The 18,289-nt window shown below is 38.9% G+C and overlaps 1 protein-coding gene across 1 annotated transcript; it reads right to left on the bottom strand.

Annotated features, from left to right (window-relative positions):
- Nucleotides 1-1,860: 1,860 nt before the first annotated feature.
- On the bottom strand, nt 1,861-15,539 carry LOC117082052 (aldo-keto reductase family 1 member C15-like). Its single transcript, XM_033208538.1, is given in 8 exon segments — nt 1,861-2,240; nt 3,029-3,138; nt 7,998-8,027; nt 8,030-8,128; nt 8,941-9,018; nt 10,055-10,171; nt 12,986-13,159; nt 15,453-15,539. Coding segments are annotated over 8 exon segments (981 nt in total). The 3' UTR covers nt 1,861-1,954.
- Between the last annotated feature and the right edge of the window lie 2,750 nt (nt 15,540-18,289).

Raw genomic sequence — 18,289 nt, 5'->3', positions numbered from 1 at the left:
ACAGCTATTCCTGAAATCTGGCCTGCCTTGCTGATTTAGGGAAGATGTGTTCCTCTGTTTGCCTGCATATTACAGAAAACAGCCTGTGAAAGAACCTGCAAGCATGACTTACAATTGTAACTTAGCATATCGGAAATTTCTGTTGAGGCCATCAATGGCTTGCATGTCCTCTGGAGTCAACTCAAAGTCAAAAACCTGAAAGGAAGAAAACACATGAACCTTTCCCCAGGACAGCAGCTTCTTCCTGGGAATACAAGGCTTTCAGAGGGCAGAGGCAAGGATGGCAATATGGAAAGTAGTTCTGTCCTCCTTGGCCTCTAGGTCAGACCTCTTCCCCCCGAGACCTCTTCCCCCGAGTTCTGCTACTTTTCCATCCCACCTCCCTCCTGCTCTGCTCCACTTCTAAAAGAAAGACAACTTATCAATCTTAGACATTTCTAGAGAATTGCTTGAGACAGAAAAAAATAAATTCTTTATCCTAAACAAAGGCAAATCTGGACAAAATACCTGCTTCCTTGACTTGACCATACTTGGTGCTTGGTGAGGATTTTCCTTACTCACTTCCCCTGGAACTTGACCCAGTCTTTGACTGTGCAAGCCTTGGAACACAGGACAACCTTGCTCCAAGAATCTGTTGGCCTTAGGAAAGCATTTCCTGATCAATTGTTCCACCATACCACTTGCTCATTGCAGGCCCCCAAATACTATTTCCAGCTACTACTAAATAGTACCAAATACTACTTCCTTACAAAAAAAAAAAACTTTTTTGAATATATTTATCTTACTTAAGCCAAGAGTTGTTTTTATTTGAAAACACATAACCCCTGATGAAGAATCCCTTAATAGCAAAGAAAAGAGATATTTGGTTTAAAAAAATTAAGTTCATTATTTCATGCAGAAGACAGAAAACTCAGAGCCCTATCTATCCATCCATCTATGATCTACATATCTATCTAATCTCTCTCTCTCTCTCTCTCTCTCTCTCTCTCTACCTATATCTGCCCATTATCTACCTATCCACCCATACATTTACCCATCAGTGATTCGTCTTAAAATATACTCCAGAAGTGACATGGTTATCACAGGGATATGTATTAACATGTTAAGTTAAATTGAAAAATAAAATACAATAAGATTTTTTTCTATATTGTAGCAAGATTTAGATTTGCGTATTTGATTTTAGTATAACTTTAAAAATTTAGAGCTACAAAGTTGTGAAACAAATACATTAGGAAATATGCTTCAAATATCATCCTTTGTAATAACTAAACTCATGTTGATTTTTCCAGCTGCCATCTTTACATGGACAACAGCATACATAGTCTTTAAAAATTCTTTTAGAATTCAAAACAAAGTAAATTAAAGACCACTGATTGATCTAATGGATTGGAGCATATATGAGGAAGTCTTCAGGCAAAATCTTTACTCATTGATTTACTATTAATAATTTGGTCAGTCTATGAAATTATACCTAGCTTCCCACCTGCCTGGGGCACTGCCAGGGGAAAGGTGATAAAAGATGACCCAGAAGGCGTCACTGCATTTAGGGTCTCACAGTCCAGAGAGCACACTGACATCTTAGAGAAAAACAATGTTAAGTTAAAAGGGAAAAGACTCACTAACAGAACCATGCCAGGCACTATTGTGGTGAAAAATGTGCTACGTTGTTCCAATGGTTATATATGTATGATATGTAACAAAGCAGGTAATCCTATTTGAGTTTGATCATAAAATACAAATGGAGATTTGTCAGATAGAGGTGGTGAAGGAGAGAAATGAGGGTCCTTAAAGTTATTTGCCATGTAGAACTCCTGAAACTCATGAAAATGGTGGAGTTGAAATTTGCTTAGTGTCACACAACTAGTGAGTGGCAAAGTCAGTCCTAGAGGTGATAAACTTTAGAACTGTGAATCCAGTGATCTCTCTTCATACTCTTCCCTCCTGCCCCCCTCCCTTAGCACACAGAGGAGAGAAGCACGGGCATGAATGACATGTGGCACACTCCCCCGTGGAAGAGACATGGCCCAGACCAGCGACTATGGCTCACTTTGGAGCAAAACCACTTGACCTGTACCTGGAAGTTCTCTTTGATTCTCTTCTCAGAGAAGCTCTTGGCCAGGACCACCACCCCCCACTGCAGCTGGTAGCGCAGGGCAACCTGGCCTGGGCTTCTATTGTGTTTCTTGGCAATGGATTTCAAGGTTGGCTCCTCCAAAAGATATGGGCTATCTGGGTCCATCCTGGAGAAAAACAACAGATATGAAGAGCATGGATAAAAAATCTAGAGTGTGCTACCCCTTTTGCCCAAAGCCCCAGACAACGAGAGGAGAAGATACAATAGAGTACGTTTCGAAGTGTCTCATAAATATTCATAGAGATTCATTTGCAATTGCTGCAAACTGGAAACAACTAAACTGCCCATCAATAGGTGAATGGATACACAACTTGTGGTGTGCATGTCCATACAACGGAATATCTTACAGCAGTAAAATGGAAAGAACAGACACTTGCAACTACAGGAATGAATCTCACAGACAGGTTGAGCAAAAGAAGCTACACAAAAGAATATATATGACTTCTTTACATAAAGTACTACAGCAGACAAAAGTAATCTAAGACTGAAAACATTACGAACATAGTTGCCTAGAGGTGGGGAGGAATTGTCTCAGAAGGAACACAAATTAACATTTTTGGGAGAAAGTTTCTATATCATGACAATAATGTGGATTACAAAGTACATTCATTTATCAAAATTGTACGGCTAACAAATATGCATTACAGTCTATGTAAATTTCACCTTCAAATCACTTTGAAATTGTATTTGGAGTGGGGTTGGGAGAAGGCAGATATACAAATGAAACAGGAGGGAAGGAATGTTGGTGACATTGAAGCTCAGTGGTGTTACATGGGAATTCACTACACTGTTGTGTTCACTGTTCTGTGTTTGACTTTATCTATAATGAAATGCTAAAAGTTTCTTAATCAATAGAGTTGCTGATATAAATTAACTCTTTGATACTCTTATTACCAGTTTGGGTCTCTGTGAGATGCCAGGGCGCTGTAGGCAACTAGAACAATGTCCTTGGACTTGCAGAACTCCAGGAGTTTGCTCTGGTTGAGGTAAGGGTGACATTCCACCTGTAATTTTTCAAGACCAAAAGGTGTCAGAATACATGAGCGAATAACCACATGTAAATTTTTAAATGCCTTGAAGGAATATCTAGTACTATATTAATATTGTACTATGTATTGCAGATTGGTCATTTTCCCCATGCACCTTCTGAAATGCCTTCAAATTCCATCAGCGGTCATACTAATATGATAACTTATGTATTCTTTTTTAATTAGTGTTTTTAAATGATTAAAATCTCTTGTGCCCAAATTATAGTGTCTACATGACATTTCTACTCAGAGAAACCAAGATTTCTTAGAAAAATGGCTAATTCCATTTCTGACTGGGGAAGCTACAAGTTCAGCCTAGAACAGCTTATATTCTAAATGGCAAAGAACATTAAAAAAATGAAGCAAGTCAAAGGACCAAGAAGCTCATTTGAAAAGTCTCCTGCTGGTCAAAATGATGGCAAGTTGAGCATCAAAAAGAATAGTAACTACAATGGTTGGGAAAATGACATATTTGCTAAAATTCACAAGTTCAAATGACGTTAACCAAATGTGATCCAATCTTTAGCTTTAACTTTCAATTTACAGAAAGTACAAAAGGAACATGTTAAATTATATCACATCACTGGATCAACCAGTATATCCTATACTGAGGAAAACTTTACAGGAATAAAAGCCTTAAGTTTTCATTAGTAAATTGAAGGAAAGAAAAAGGCAGAGTGAGAATGAGAGCCACGGAAGAAGAGGAGAAAGAGAAGGTAGAAGAGCAAGAGGAGAAGAAGGAGGAAGAGAAGAAACAGAAGAAGACAGAGGAGGGAGAAGAGGAAGAAGAGGAGGGAAGTAAAAAAAAAAAAAAAAAGAGAGAGCAAACTTATTTATAATAGAGTGATTTGGCCAGGCTCAGTGGCTCAGATCTGTAATCCCAGCACATTAGGAGGCCAAAGTGGGCAGACTATGAGGTCAGGAGTTTGAGACCAGCCTGACCAACATGGTGAAACCCCATCTCTACTAAAAATACAAAAATTAGCCAGGCGTGGTGGCGCATGCCTGTAATCCCAGCTACTCAGGAGGCTGAGGCAGGAGAATCGCTTGAACCTGGGAGGTGGAGGTTGCAGTGAGCTGAGATCATGCCACTGCACTCCAGCCTGGATGACAGAGTGAGACTGGGTCTCAAAAAAAAAAAAGAAAAGAGTGATTTATGAGACATATCATCCAATTGCAATGTATGGGCCTTATTTCCACATCAATTTAAATGAATCAACTGTAAAAATATGATAAAATTATATTTTAGCACTCATGTTATTTAGTAATAATAAGAAAGTATTGCTACCATTTCAAGTGGTAGAAAAAGATCTGGCAATGTTTAAAGATTTAGAGATTTTTAAAAATATTTTCAGATAAAATGATATAATGTCTGCTTCAAAATAATACAGAGGTAGAATTCTCTATGTAACATGTTTGGTTGTGAGATAATTATTGCTTAAGTGTAAGGATGGGTACATAAAAAGGAAATGATTATAACGTGAGGGAATATTCCAAAAATTGATTGAAAATGTGCATTACGTAGAAACTATACATGGATTTAAAAAAAAAAATGCACTAAAATAAACTTGTACTAACTTGTTATGACACGTCTAAACAGGATCTAGTTTGAGGCATTGAGAAAGATAAGACAACTCCCCTATCAGAGAAACATGAATTCTGCTAAATTGAAGAACAAAAATCAAATTTATTGTGAAGCATGGGTGGAAGAATGGTGAAATTATTGACTCTTTACACAAAATTTATGGGCAAAATCCCCTAAATTTTAAGAAGGAACGAGATGATGTTGAAGATGAAGCCCGCAATGGCATATACCATTCACATCAATTTTCAGGAAAAAACATGTATCTTACTAGGGCCCTAATTAAAGAAGAGCAATGACTAACAGCAGAAATGATAACCAACACCATAGATATCTCAACTGGTTCCGTTTACACTATAGTGACTGAAATATTTCAGTTGAGTGAACTTTCCATTTCATGGATGATGAAACTGTTGTGGCCAGATCAGCTACAGACAGGAGCAAAGCTTTCCAAGGAAATTTTAGATAAGTGAGATCAAGATCCTGAAGCATCTTCAAAGAATTGTAAAATGAGGTGAAACATGGCTTTGCCAGTACAATCCTGAAGACAAAGCAAAATCAAAGCAATCACTACCAAGATGTGGAAATGGTCCAGCCAAAGCAAAAGGAGATTGGTCAAGAAAAAAGGTCATAGCAAGTTTTTTGAGATGCTCAGGGCATTTTGCTTATTCTGGCTAATATCCAGAGGGCTAAAGAAGAATAACAACTGTTTTGAGAAAATTAGCCAGTTTTAGTGTGAAAATACCCACAAAAAGCCTCACCAGGGCCAGGCGCGGTGGCTCACGTCTGTAATCCCAGCACTTTGGGAGGCCAAGGTGGGCTGATCACAAGTCAGGAGATCAAGACCATCATGGCTAACACAGTGAAACCCCCATCTCTACTAAAAATACACAAAATTAGCAGGATGTGGTGGCGGTCACCTGTAATCCCAGCTACTCGGGAGGCTTAGGCAGGGGAATGGCTTGAACTCAGGAGGTGGAGTTTGCAGTGAGCCGAGATCACACCACTGCACTATAGCCTGGGTGACAGAGCAAGACTCCATCTCAAAAAAAAAAAAAAAGCTTCACCAAAGATTATTTTTCACCATACCAATGCTCCTACTCATTTTTTTCATCAAGCAGGGGCAATTTTGCAAGAATTCTGACAGAAAAATCATTAGTCATCCACCTTATAGTCCTGATTTGGCTCCTTCTGAGTTCTTTTTGTGTCTGAATCTTTAAGAATCTTTAACAGAGACTTTTTTTTACAGTTAATAATGTAAAAAATAAAGAATACATTGAAATGATTAAATTACCGGGACTCTCAGTTATTTAGAGATGAACTAAATGGCTACTATTTGCTATTAGTTCACATACTTAGTTCATATACTCATGGGCATATAGTTATGCTTTAAAAACTATACTGAATTTGGTAAAGCTTGTGTTGAAAAATAGTTGATATCTTTATTAACATCTTTTAATTTCATTTTTCCAGGAAATTTTTGAACTCATATTCTCTATATCGTTTTTTAAAATTTTACAAAAATAAAAACTTTTAAAAGTAATAAAAGAAATATTTTCATGTTAGATATAGGAAAAAATACCAGATCACCTAGAATTTTACCAGAACCATGTAGCAACCTCTAATCATTTTGTACGCTTAATTTTAGTCATTTTTGTTGTTCTTAAGATGTTAAATAATTTAAAATTAACATATATACTGAATAGTATAGACTAACATATTTTATAAGAATCCTGATTTTATTCATTTATTCTTCCTTCCTCCATATTCAGCTTCTGTGCTCCAGAAGAAGCCAGTTACACTTTTGTGTCATGAACTTACTTTCTCTTACATTAATTGGTTTATGAAAGGTATATTACAGTGTTCAAGCCAATGACACATGAGAAAAAAATTGGTAGAAAACTTCTGTGAAAATTATTCTTCTGTCTTTAGAAACAGCCCCAGAAAACCCTCTCTGCTGTGCTGAAGATGAATGAGGAGACCTATCCCCCAATTGCCATGAGGAGCCATTCTGAAGCTATAAAACATGGAGTACAGACAAAATATGTTCATTTTAGGAAAGTATCTTACAGCTTCTAGAGCAACCAAACCCAAACTTTCTATAAGTGAATCAACTTTAAGCCTATTTGAATTGAGTTTTCTGTTTCTTTTGGCTTAAAAGCATCCTGAAAAACAGAATAGCATATAATTCTCTGATATGCTTTTGATATGGTATTACAAGCTTTCCCTCTTTGCTATTAGTCTTCATAATATCCTCTCAAAGATCTCTATGAAGCCATCAGAACTTTATTTCCTCATTTGTGGAAAATCAAAATTCTAAGCATTTGGTTTTAGAAATTATATATATATGTTGATATATATTATATTACTATATAATATAGATGGGAGTTTTTAACACATTTTGATTGTCTACAAATATCCCTAGAAATATAAAACTAAAACAAAGAGTATACATTTTTGAACTGCTTTTTGTATAATTATCAAAATGGTCTACACAAAGCTTTATTTAACAATGTCATAAATCATGTTTGATATTTGGCTGTATTGGATGTTTCTTTAAAAATCATGTTTTAATTATGATTTATATACCTCCTCTTTCTCACTCCTTTCCTCTGACCTGGCTTCAGTGCTCACCACTCTGAAGCAGGCCCTGCATGGCTTCCCATAACCTCTATGCCACTAAATCCAGCCCCCTTTACCCTTCCCTGTTGGAGTGTTTGCTCACAGTAGGATCCACCTATGTCTGACTCAAGCCACTTCAATGCTCTTTCTTTGGCTCCTGATACCACAGTCTCCTGGTTGTCTCCACCTGTCTGGCAGCTCCTGTTCAATCTCCTTGCCAGTGCCTCTCTGCCTCACCCTCTCCTGTGAACTGTCCTGCCTATTCCTTTTCATTCCATGAACTTTCCCTAGGAAGCTAATCCTTGTCTGTGAGTTGTTACCATCTGTAAAGCAATGATTCCAAACATCTGTATCTCCACCTAGACCACCCCCTGAGCTCCAGACCAAAGCGACCACCTCCCAACTCTGCCTCCACTTGGCTGTCTCATAGGAACGTCACACCCATCCCCAAAGAACTGAAGTCAGGCTCTTCTACTCCACTCAAACTGCTTTTTCTCTAGTATTTTCTCTTTCTGTGAAAGGAACTGTCATCTACACAGATGATATAAAGCCAGAAACTTGGAAGCATGATTAAGTGGCAAGTGTGTGAAGAGCAGAAAGTCAGAGAAGCCCCGGTAGGCTAAGGGCTCACCTGGTTGCAGATGGGCTTATACTTGTATACTTGAGCCCTGGCTTGTTGAGGATGAGTTCCAGCAGCTTGCGATTGAAATTAGACACCCCAATGGACTTGGCTAGACCTGCGTCCTTGTACTTCTCCAGGGCCTGGGAAGGAAGGAAATGGATGGTAGACCTTTGCTGTAGTTTGTCCATTTCATTTGTCACTGGCTTTTTATAAACTGAAAATCTGACTTATGATATATTACAATTACAATGAATCAAACAGTTTTATCACTTGAATAAATTAATTTTGAATGCCCTTTCTTGTTCTGTATACATATTTATCTCCTTAATTCTATTACATGCACACTCGGGATACCAAATAAACATAAAGCTGCTTTTCCATTTCCTCTTACCTGTCCCACTCACTTCTATGGTACCTATTTTGCTGTTAGGATGCAATAGTTAACAAACTATACCATAGTCAAGGGCAAAAGAAACTCTCAGCCTTTCCTCTAGTAAAGGGTTTGTTGCTACCTTTTTCTACAATGATAAAAATAAATGAATGGTATAGGTGTTGCAAGGGCAGGTTCACCGTCCTGCACCTTCCACCCTCCTGCTGAGTCAGGCCGCAGCTGTTCCTCTTCTGTGATGCGTTTCTGTCCTGGGATAAAGTGCTGACTCCTTTTGTGCTTCTCTATGCTGACTCCTCTTTAGGGCTCATGTCCTCAACCTGATGTCAGGGATAAAGCTGCTTCCATGTCTATGTAGAGCCATAGAAGTTAAAATTAAACATGGACCACAGGGGTCATCTCATTCCACTCCCTCACTTCACCGATGAGAACATGGAGGCACAGAGAAGTTCCACGTCTGAGGTCAGAGAACTGCTGGAGCGAAAACCCCATCTCTTTTGACCCCTTCTTCTGTGATTCCAACCTCACCACACAGTGCCACCCGGTGTCTGCAGCAGAACATACCTCCCATGTGTCAGGAAGGTCCACAGTGTCAAAAATAATGTTTCCACTGGCATCCTTAGGCAGCAATTCCTCCCCAGAATGGAAAACAGAGAAAACAGAGGATAAAAAAGAAGGTTTTCTATGAGAATTCCCTTTCTGGTGCTTAAGGAGCTTAACCACACCACTTTCAGGAGGCTGTGATTATTAATCTGAGCATGCATGTGTGCATGTGTGTGGATGTGTGTGCTTGCATGTCTGCATGCGCAGATGTGTGTATGCATGTGTGCATGTGTGTGCCTGTGTGCATACGTGTGTATGCTTGAGTGCATGTGTGTAGATAAGGATATGTGTGGATGTGCATGTGTGTGTGTGGAGGGGGTCGGTAAGAGAAGACATGGGAAAAAAGAAAGACGAGACCGATCTGAGAGACTGTAGCAAAACACTTTTTCTCCACCGTTATCTGCAGGCTCCTTCCCCCGTACACCCCCACACTTCACTAAGAATGCTGTCCCTACAGTTGAAATTTATTTCATTTCCGAAGGACAGGCTGGTGTGGAGGACAGAGCTTACCATAACTATTGATCAGTGTGTTTAGCCTCAGTTTATGCTCACCCAACTCAGATAATGAGGACATCAGATGTGCTTAGTCAATGTCCACTGTGATGAGAGGTTGGATCAGTGAAGCCCAAAGGAGTCCAGTTGTGCCACATGTGCCACCCCGGGTACCTCTCTCTCCTGGGGGCTGAGGGGTACATATGGGAGAAACCCTTACCATAAAGAGGTGGAGATTTCACGTTGTATCTCTGTAGTCTGTAGTAACCTAATAGCTCAGAACCTACACTCAGGAACATAATCATTAAGAAATGCAGGGCAATGCCTCATCTTTCTAGCACAGAGGAAGTGAGATCATTGAACCTGCATCTCGCTTAAGGCTGGGGGATGAGCACAGACAGAAAATTTCAATGTCACTCGGCTGTGAAGGAGACTCGTGAATGATTTAGCAAATCTATGCAATTCACTCAAACCTACCTCTCTCAGAAAGAACCCAGGAAATCAAGCTGGAAGGAGACAATGGAGGTGCTAATAACAGTGATAAAACTGCTAGGGGCATAAGAAGGGAAAAACAAAAGCTGACCTTCATAGCCAGTGGATTGTGGATAATGAAGAGATCGACATAGTCCAGTTGAAGTTTCTTCAGTGACCTTTCCAGGGCTGGGCGAACTAATTCTGGCCTAAAGAAAGTTGTCCAAAGCTGCAGTGAACAAAAGAAAAAGTAGCGTATGATTTCACATATTTGGGGACCAAATTAAACATAACAGTTAGAAATTGACACGTGAGTAACAAAACACTGTGGTCTAAAACTAAAAGAGCTGGGGCTACGTTTGTGTTATTCAGGGTAAATTACATCCTTGATGAGATGCTGAGATTTACTTGAAAGACTGCAATGTAAGAAAACTGTGCATTTTAATCAGCATGAATCTCTTTTGATTTTTGTGTTTTCCCTCTGTGGAAAATGCAGGAATTCCCGCATCATCTTCTGTTTGTCTTGGACATAAGTACATGTTGTAGGGTATAGAATAATCACCAAAACAAATGGAGCGATAATAATAGGGAAGATGTTTGGAACCCAAGTGCTGATCTTGTTCCCCCAATTCATATGATGAACCCGACATTAAAGCTAACTGGCTATGAAAGCTAACAAAGTGAAACTTGCAGTAGATAACTAGTGTGACTCTGCTGTTGCAGACTATTCTAGTGCTGAGCTCTTCACTTTATCTTTCAGGAAAACATAGTCTAACTTTGGTATTCTATCACCAGGCTGTCTAATAAATGAAAATTGATAAAGCTAGAAAAAGGAGAAAGACAACACCAAAAAATAATTTGTAACTAATTTTTAGAAGAAATCTTTTAAATATGACTAGTAGGCTTAAAATGAACATGATCGGCCGGGCACGGTGGCTCAAGCCTGTAATCCCAGCACTTTGGGAGGCCGAGGCGGGTGGATCGCGAGGTCAGGAGATTGAGACCATCCTGGCTAACACGGTGAAACCCCGTCTCTACTAAAAAATAGAAAAAACTAGCCGGGCGAGTTGGCGGGCGCCTGTAGTCCCAGCTACTCGGGAGGCTGAGGCAGGAGAATGGCGTAAACCCGGGAGGCGGAGCTTGCAGTGAGCTGAGATCCGGCCACTGCACTCCAGCCTGGGCGACTGCGAGACTCCGTCTCAAAAAAAAAAAAAAAAAAAAATGAACATGATCATGTCGCTTCTACTTTGAATTTCATATCATTCATTGTTAAGTAGCACAAAGGTTCAAAATGAAAAGAAGAAATTTAACACGTTACTTTCTCTAACAAAATTGGGCAGAGAATGTTGTTACAGTCCATTTTCCCTATAAGGAGAACTGGAAAGAGACTGAGGCTGTGGTTGAACTGTTATGAGCTTCCTTAGGTCAGAGGGTTCATCTTAAGGAGCTTTGTTTAGAATAAAACTATATTAAAAACTATGATTTTTTTCTTATCAAAAATAAGAAAGACTACATTCATTACTTAAATTTTGATTTATGTTATCAGTCATGAGTTTATGAAAGCAGAATAAACACATTGATATATTCATTACAACAGTTTATTAAAGTCTCATTGATTTGAAACTTTCTCATTTGTTAGTTTTGGCAATTTGGATAGCTTTGGGAAAAAATTAATAGATAAACTTTGCTTTAATGTTCAAGGAAAATAAAAACACTAGGGAAGAAGATTCAAGTTACATGTCTTATTAAATAGAACTTTAATACATAATAGATTAAAAAATAACAATTTAAACTTTATCTTAATAATATTACTTGATAGCTTATCATGGATTTTCACTGGTACTCAGTTATTTTATCTTTATAATCACCATGTTAGGCAGACAGAGCAGATTTTATTAAGGACTCTAAACTGTTACCCTAACTTGGCTAATCCTTAGGATTCCTACTCATAAAAACCAAAGATATTTTTGTAAATTTGTTTTTATATAAATAAGGTCATGGTCTTTGATTGAGATTTCTCCTTATAAGAAAATTCTCTAGAAGCCAAACTCTAAGAATTTCTTTGTAATTCCCCAAAGACTATCCAATGACAAAAGAAAACACATGCTCAATTAAGATTAAAAGTCTGCTGAGATAAAAAAAAAAAACACAATGAATTACAGTTTAGTTTTCTTGAATAGTAAAACTTAAAAATATTTGTTTCATTCTTTTGTGCACATTAAATTATTTAGTGAAAATTGTTAAAAATCAATAATCCTTGATATGTTGAAAAACATTTACCTTTGAAATAAAGACGTGTATTTCTTTTGTTGGAAAAAAAAAAAGAAAACTGTGAATAAAACTTAGATGGAGCAGGAAAATCAACTTTAATGCATCAAGGTTAATGGCACCATCCTCTGAGAGCAGTCAAGAAATGTCAGGACAGGGGGAATGGAATCTACTGTCCTGTATAATGAATTCCTCAAAACAATTCTGCTGAGAGATGCATCCTAACAACAGGTTGTCATCAGTGTAAACATGCATAGGATGTATCTCCAGAAACCAAAGCTTTGTTTACATTGGAAGAAAGGTTTTCCACGCTAGGAAAATGTTATCACATTCAGGAAACTCAATGCCGAGTTGAAAAAAGAAAAAAAGTATTTCCTTTTCTGGCTCCTTTTTCTGAACAATATCGCAACCTCACTTGATATGTCTTGAGAACAATTACTGAAGAATTAATGGAGTGGCCCCAGAGTGCCTTGGGTTATCATATAACAATGACTTAAGTATGATCAATATCATTTTATATAGGAATAATATCTGCTGCTCAGAGACATTGAAGAACTATGTCCCACCTTTCACATATTTCAGAGCAAAACTATAGCCTCTTCTATATTTTGATGATGTGCCTTCACAATATTAGGTAATAAATACATTGTTCCTATGTTTTGATAATGTGCCTTCACAATATTAGGTAAAAACATTGTTCAAATTGAGACCACATTGTTTTTCTAAATAATACATCTGAACTGACGGTGGCCTCTGGCCACTGCACACACAGAACTTTCATCTTGGTAATGTAGAAAATGTCCTCTCTCTTCACAGCGCCATCAGCAATCTTCTCTCGAATGGCCTTTCCGATGTCCTCCTCGTTTTGGTAGAAGAACGCTGCATCAATGTGACGGAAGCCTACATCAATAGCCACTTTGGTGGCTTCACCAGCCTTGCTCTTGGGGGTCTATAAAACAGGAATAAGAGGAGTCAATGATCTGCCTGACTCAGAGAAAAATCAATAGATTTCCATAGTGGCATTTTCTTTTTCTTTTTCTTTTTTTTTTTTTTTTTTTTGATCTTTTACTTTGGGTTCAGGGCACATGTGCAGGTTTGTTATATGGATAAACTGTGTGTTACAGGGGTTTGGTATACAGATTCTTTTGTCAGCTGGGTAACAAGCATAGCACCTGATAAACATTTTTTCTGATTCCCGCCTTCCACCCACCCTCCAACTTCAAATAGGCTCTGGTGTCTGTCATTCCCCTCCCAGTATTCCTGGGTGTTGTTCAGCTCCTACAGGTAAGTGAGAACGTGTGGTTTTGGTTTTCTGTTTCTGTGTTTGCTTAGGATAAGGGCCTCAAACTTCATCCATGTTGCTGCAAAGGACATGATCTAGTTCTTTTTGGTGGCTTCACAGTATTCCATGGTGTTTACGTACCACATTTTCTTTATCTGGTCTACCATGGATGGGCATTTAGGTTGAGCCCATGTCTTTGCTACCCAATAGCATCTTCACTATCTGCTGGCCTCCTGCTTCCCTTTGGATCACGTGGGTTCCCATGATAGACCTGCACACTCTGAGGACAGCAACTAGCCTCCTGTAAGTTTCTACTCCCAAATAAATTAGTGGAATGGGCTTCACCCTGGAGCATGGAAAAATCACATCTCATTCCATAGGAATCAATTGTACAAGAATAACCAACAGGAAAACTTCTGATACTGGGAGAAATTTTCTAAGTCACTCAATAGGAAGGACAGGTCAAGTGATACACACACACATACTATACACATACACAGCTGACTGTTGAACAACACAGGTTTAAACTGCACAGTCCCACTTATACATGACTTTTTTTCAATCAAAATTACAAAGTGTGCCTGCTTCTGCTGCCTCCCTTCCCGCTCCTTCACCTCTTCTGCCTCTGCCACCCCAGAGATAGCAACCCCAACCCTTCCTGTTCCTCCTCCTCCTCAGCCTACACAGTGTGAAGACGACAAGGATGAAGACCTTTGTAACAATCTACTTCTACTTAATGAATAGCAAATATATCATCTCTTCCTTATGAGTTTCTTAATAAAAGTTTCTTTTCTCTAGCTTACTTTTCTCTAGCTTACTGTATTATAAGAATACAGTATATCATACATATAACATGCAAAATATGTTTGTGTTGTTAGTAAGGGTTCCAGTCAATAGTTGGCCTGGTTTCACCCAGGATGCAGATGTCACCTCACCAAGCTGGCATTGCAACGTTTGGACAATAATATGTACACGCTCTGCCTCAAATTTCAAACAGGGGATAGTTTAATGACTAAATCTGAGATGCTGCCCTAGCAAGCTTCCTAGAACAGCAGGACAAAAGACAGAGAACACACACGCAGGAAAAAAACTTCTCATTCCTGCAGTGACTTAAGGTAAAAACACCAATTAGAGTATTAGGAAGCTTCTTTTTCACTTAGTGCATTTAAAATGCCTGAATATTAAGCACATGCATGTAGTACCATTTATTACGGTAAATGAGGTGATTATGGGGAGTTTTGTTCTATTCTCTATGGCACTTTTCTGTCTTTTCTAAGAGCAATAAACATTACATAAAACATATATAAGACACACATCATGCCTAATGGATGAAATGGACAATTATGCCATTGGAAACCTCCTGACCCTTTCTGGTAGCTGTTATCTAGTGATATCTCATGACAGAGTTCTACCAAGATTGAGCCCATCCATTGGTCTCTCATTTTGGGGATAATCCCTCCAAAGCAACCCCAAAGCTGCCCTTACATTGCTGTGACCAGAGTGTGACACTTCAAGTTCTCTGCCATGAACTGAGTGGGTGGCTGTATGGTATGAACTGAGTGGGTGGCTGTATGGTGTGAACTGAGTGGGTGGCTGTATGGTGTGAACTGAGTGGATGACTGTATGGTGTGTTTGGGGAGAAACACAATTCAGTCCTTACTGTGATGTTGTACCCCCTAAGTCTTCCCATCGAATTACCTAATGTTTCAAATCACAGTGTCTTCTTACATGGCAAAAGGTTTGGATGGTCGAAACTCCCTGGCAAATACTTCCAGCCCCAACAACCTCACAGCAAAGCTGCCAGCAAGCATTCATGCTGGCTTCCGCTTCCTCTGGCCCTTGGCCCTTCACATTTCTAAGCAAGAGTGGAGTTCAACCTCCGAACTCTCAGAGTCAACAGCTTATCATCCTCTTAGTGCAAAAACATATAAGACTCCTCAGCCTCCAGGGGTCCACTTACATGATCAGGAGCATAAGTGCCAAATCCCAGCATCGGCATGAGGTGTCCCTCATTCAGCCTCACAGAATGGCTTTGCTTCAGCTCCATCACCACCCACAGCCCAGCTAATCTGACTCTGCCTTTCCTTCCGTATCCTCACTGAGAGCCCAGTAGGAGACAAGGCTGCCGCGTTCTTTATTTCCATCAAATACAAGATGGGCGGGGCAGAGATTACAGCTGCCTATAATTTCAAAATGAAGTTGAAATCAATCCATTGACTTTGTTCTGATTCTTCCATGTCTCTACAGGCCTGTCTTACAGGAAAATCGTACAGAAATATTTGCATGCTAGAGGAGTTTGAATTTTCTCTTCAGCGTTGTACACGCTTGATTTCTAAGTTAAAAAATTAAACATGCTGAAAGAAACTATCAACAGAGTAAATAGACAACCTATGAAATGGGAGAAGATTTTTGCAAACTATGCATCTGACAAAGGTCTAATATCCAGCATCTATAAGGAACTTAAATAAATTTACATGAATGAAACAACCCCATTAAAAAGTGGGCAAAGGACATGAATGGACACTTCTCAAGAGGAGGCAAACATGTAGCCAACAAACATGAAAAATGCTCAACATCACAGATCATTAGAGAAATGAGAATCAAAACCACAATGAGACACTAACTCACACCAGTCAGAATGGCTATTATTAAAAAGTCAAAACAATGACAGATGCTGGCAAGGTTGTGGAGAGGAGTAAATGCTTATATACGGTTGGTGGGAGTATAGATTAGATCAGCCATTGTGAAAGACAGTGTGGTGATTCCTCAAAGACCTAAAGTCAGAAGTACCATTCAACCTAGCAATCCCATTAGTGGGCATATACCCAAAGGAATAAAAATTTTTATATTATAAAGATGCATGCATGTATATGTTCATTGCAGCACTATTCACAATAGCAAGGACATGAAATCAACCCAAATGCCCATCGATGATGGGCTGGATAAACAGGATGTGGTGCATGTACACCATGGAATACTATGCAGCCATAAAAAAGAATTAGAACACGCACTTTGCAGGAATATGGATGGAGACAGTGGCTGTTATCCTTGGCAAACTAATGCAGGCACAGAAAACCAAATATTGTATGTTCTCACTTATAAGTGGGAGCTAAATGATGAGAAGACATACAGGGGAACAACACACACTGGGGCCTTTTAGAGGGTGGAGGGTGGGAGGAGGGAGAAGATCAGGAAAAATAACTAATGGGTACTGGGCTTAATACCTGGGTGATGAACTAATTAGTACAACAAATCCCCATGACACAAGTTTACATATGTAACAAACCTGGACATCCTGAACATGTACCCCTGAACTTAAAATAAAAGTTTTTTTAAAAGCATGCAAATATGTCTTTGATAATTGCAACAGACTTATTTTACAAGGTATAAAACTATCATCAGGCTAGTGATTCTAAACACTAATTTTCCCAGAGGACCTAAGTTAACTTCCTCACCATTCCTTTCATCATAAATCCCACAACAATACCTCGCTGAAAATTTCTTGAACAAAGCCTGACACCTGGTCCCAAGCACACATGTAACAACATTTCTTAGGAAGACTTACTACTACTTTCATTATCTTTGTCTTCTGTACCAAGGCCCATTTCATTTTTTGATTCTCATTGTCTTGTTTTCTTGAAACCTTTTGGTGCCAAAAACTTGTCTGAAATTATGGATAAATGTCTGTATTCTTGCCTTTCCTTCAGCCATTGCCTCTTTCTGGAACAGCTTTCTCTATCCCACCTAATTTTCAGCAGTTTAATGACTTCTTACTTATCCAAAATGCACCTCCTCCAACCACACATCCTTTATGACTCCTTCTATGACCTCCCTAGATGAAGTTGATGCCCTTCCCTGCATACCTTTTATTGTTATAGCTTCTACCATCCAGACCAAAAAACCACATCATTCAAATTACATTCTCAACTAATAAGGAACTTCTGCTAGATAAAACACCTAACTCATGTTTTCTTTAATGCTTCTATTATGTTGTGCTTCTTGCAACCTGTATTTGTGCCATTTGTATTTTACAGCCAATTATGAAACATACAATTATAATGTATCTTACTTTCAACTCATCCTCTGGCTGGTCAAGGTCAGGACTCTGTCTGATTCCATGAGTCCATTTGGTTGTATTTATCTCAACATTGTGTTTGCTATAAATTTGATGAGAATATCCTTTTATATTCCATTGCTAAAGCTTTTGCACTAAACAGAGATGTTCTGTGTCAAGTCACAAGAAAATTCTGTCTTCATTGATGTGAACTGTCTGGAGTCCACAATTCAACAGGCTAAAAAATTTGTCTAACATTCTTGCAATATTTATCTGTATTTTGCACTAAATGCTTGGCTAATGTGAAAAAACACTGTTTCTCCCCTACTTCTGATTCAGGAGTCTAGGAACTTAGTAGTGAAAGAAAATGGGCCAGTTTCATTCTTTGCGAAGCCATAGCAGGACTTCATGCTCCCTGGCCCTATTCTCATTACACTTGCATTAAACATTATCCTAAAACATTTCTAGATTTGATGTCATGCCTTATGGCGTATCGTTTTCAGAATCCATCTTCCCTTTGTAATTGGAAAGATGATTGTCTCTGGTTTCCCACTACTAACGAGACAGGATGGAGCTCCTTGTCTCATGAACCAAGAGAGCTCATTGTTCATGAGACAGGAAGTGGGCAGATGGCAAGATGTTCCACTAGATCCCTGCCTCCTGGTACTCATGCCCTTGGGTAAACCTCTCTTCTTGAGTATGGCTGGTACTTGTGTCTTTACTCTAACCAACAGAATACTGTA

The sequence above is a fragment of the Trachypithecus francoisi genome, unplaced genomic scaffold (genome assembly GCF_009764315.1).
Source record: "Trachypithecus francoisi isolate TF-2019V2 unplaced genomic scaffold, Tfra_2.0 Lachesis_group9, whole genome shotgun sequence".
NCBI classification, from domain to species: Eukaryota; Metazoa; Chordata; class Mammalia; order Primates; family Cercopithecidae; genus Trachypithecus; species Trachypithecus francoisi.
This window is presented reverse-complemented; position numbering and strand designations above follow the sequence as displayed.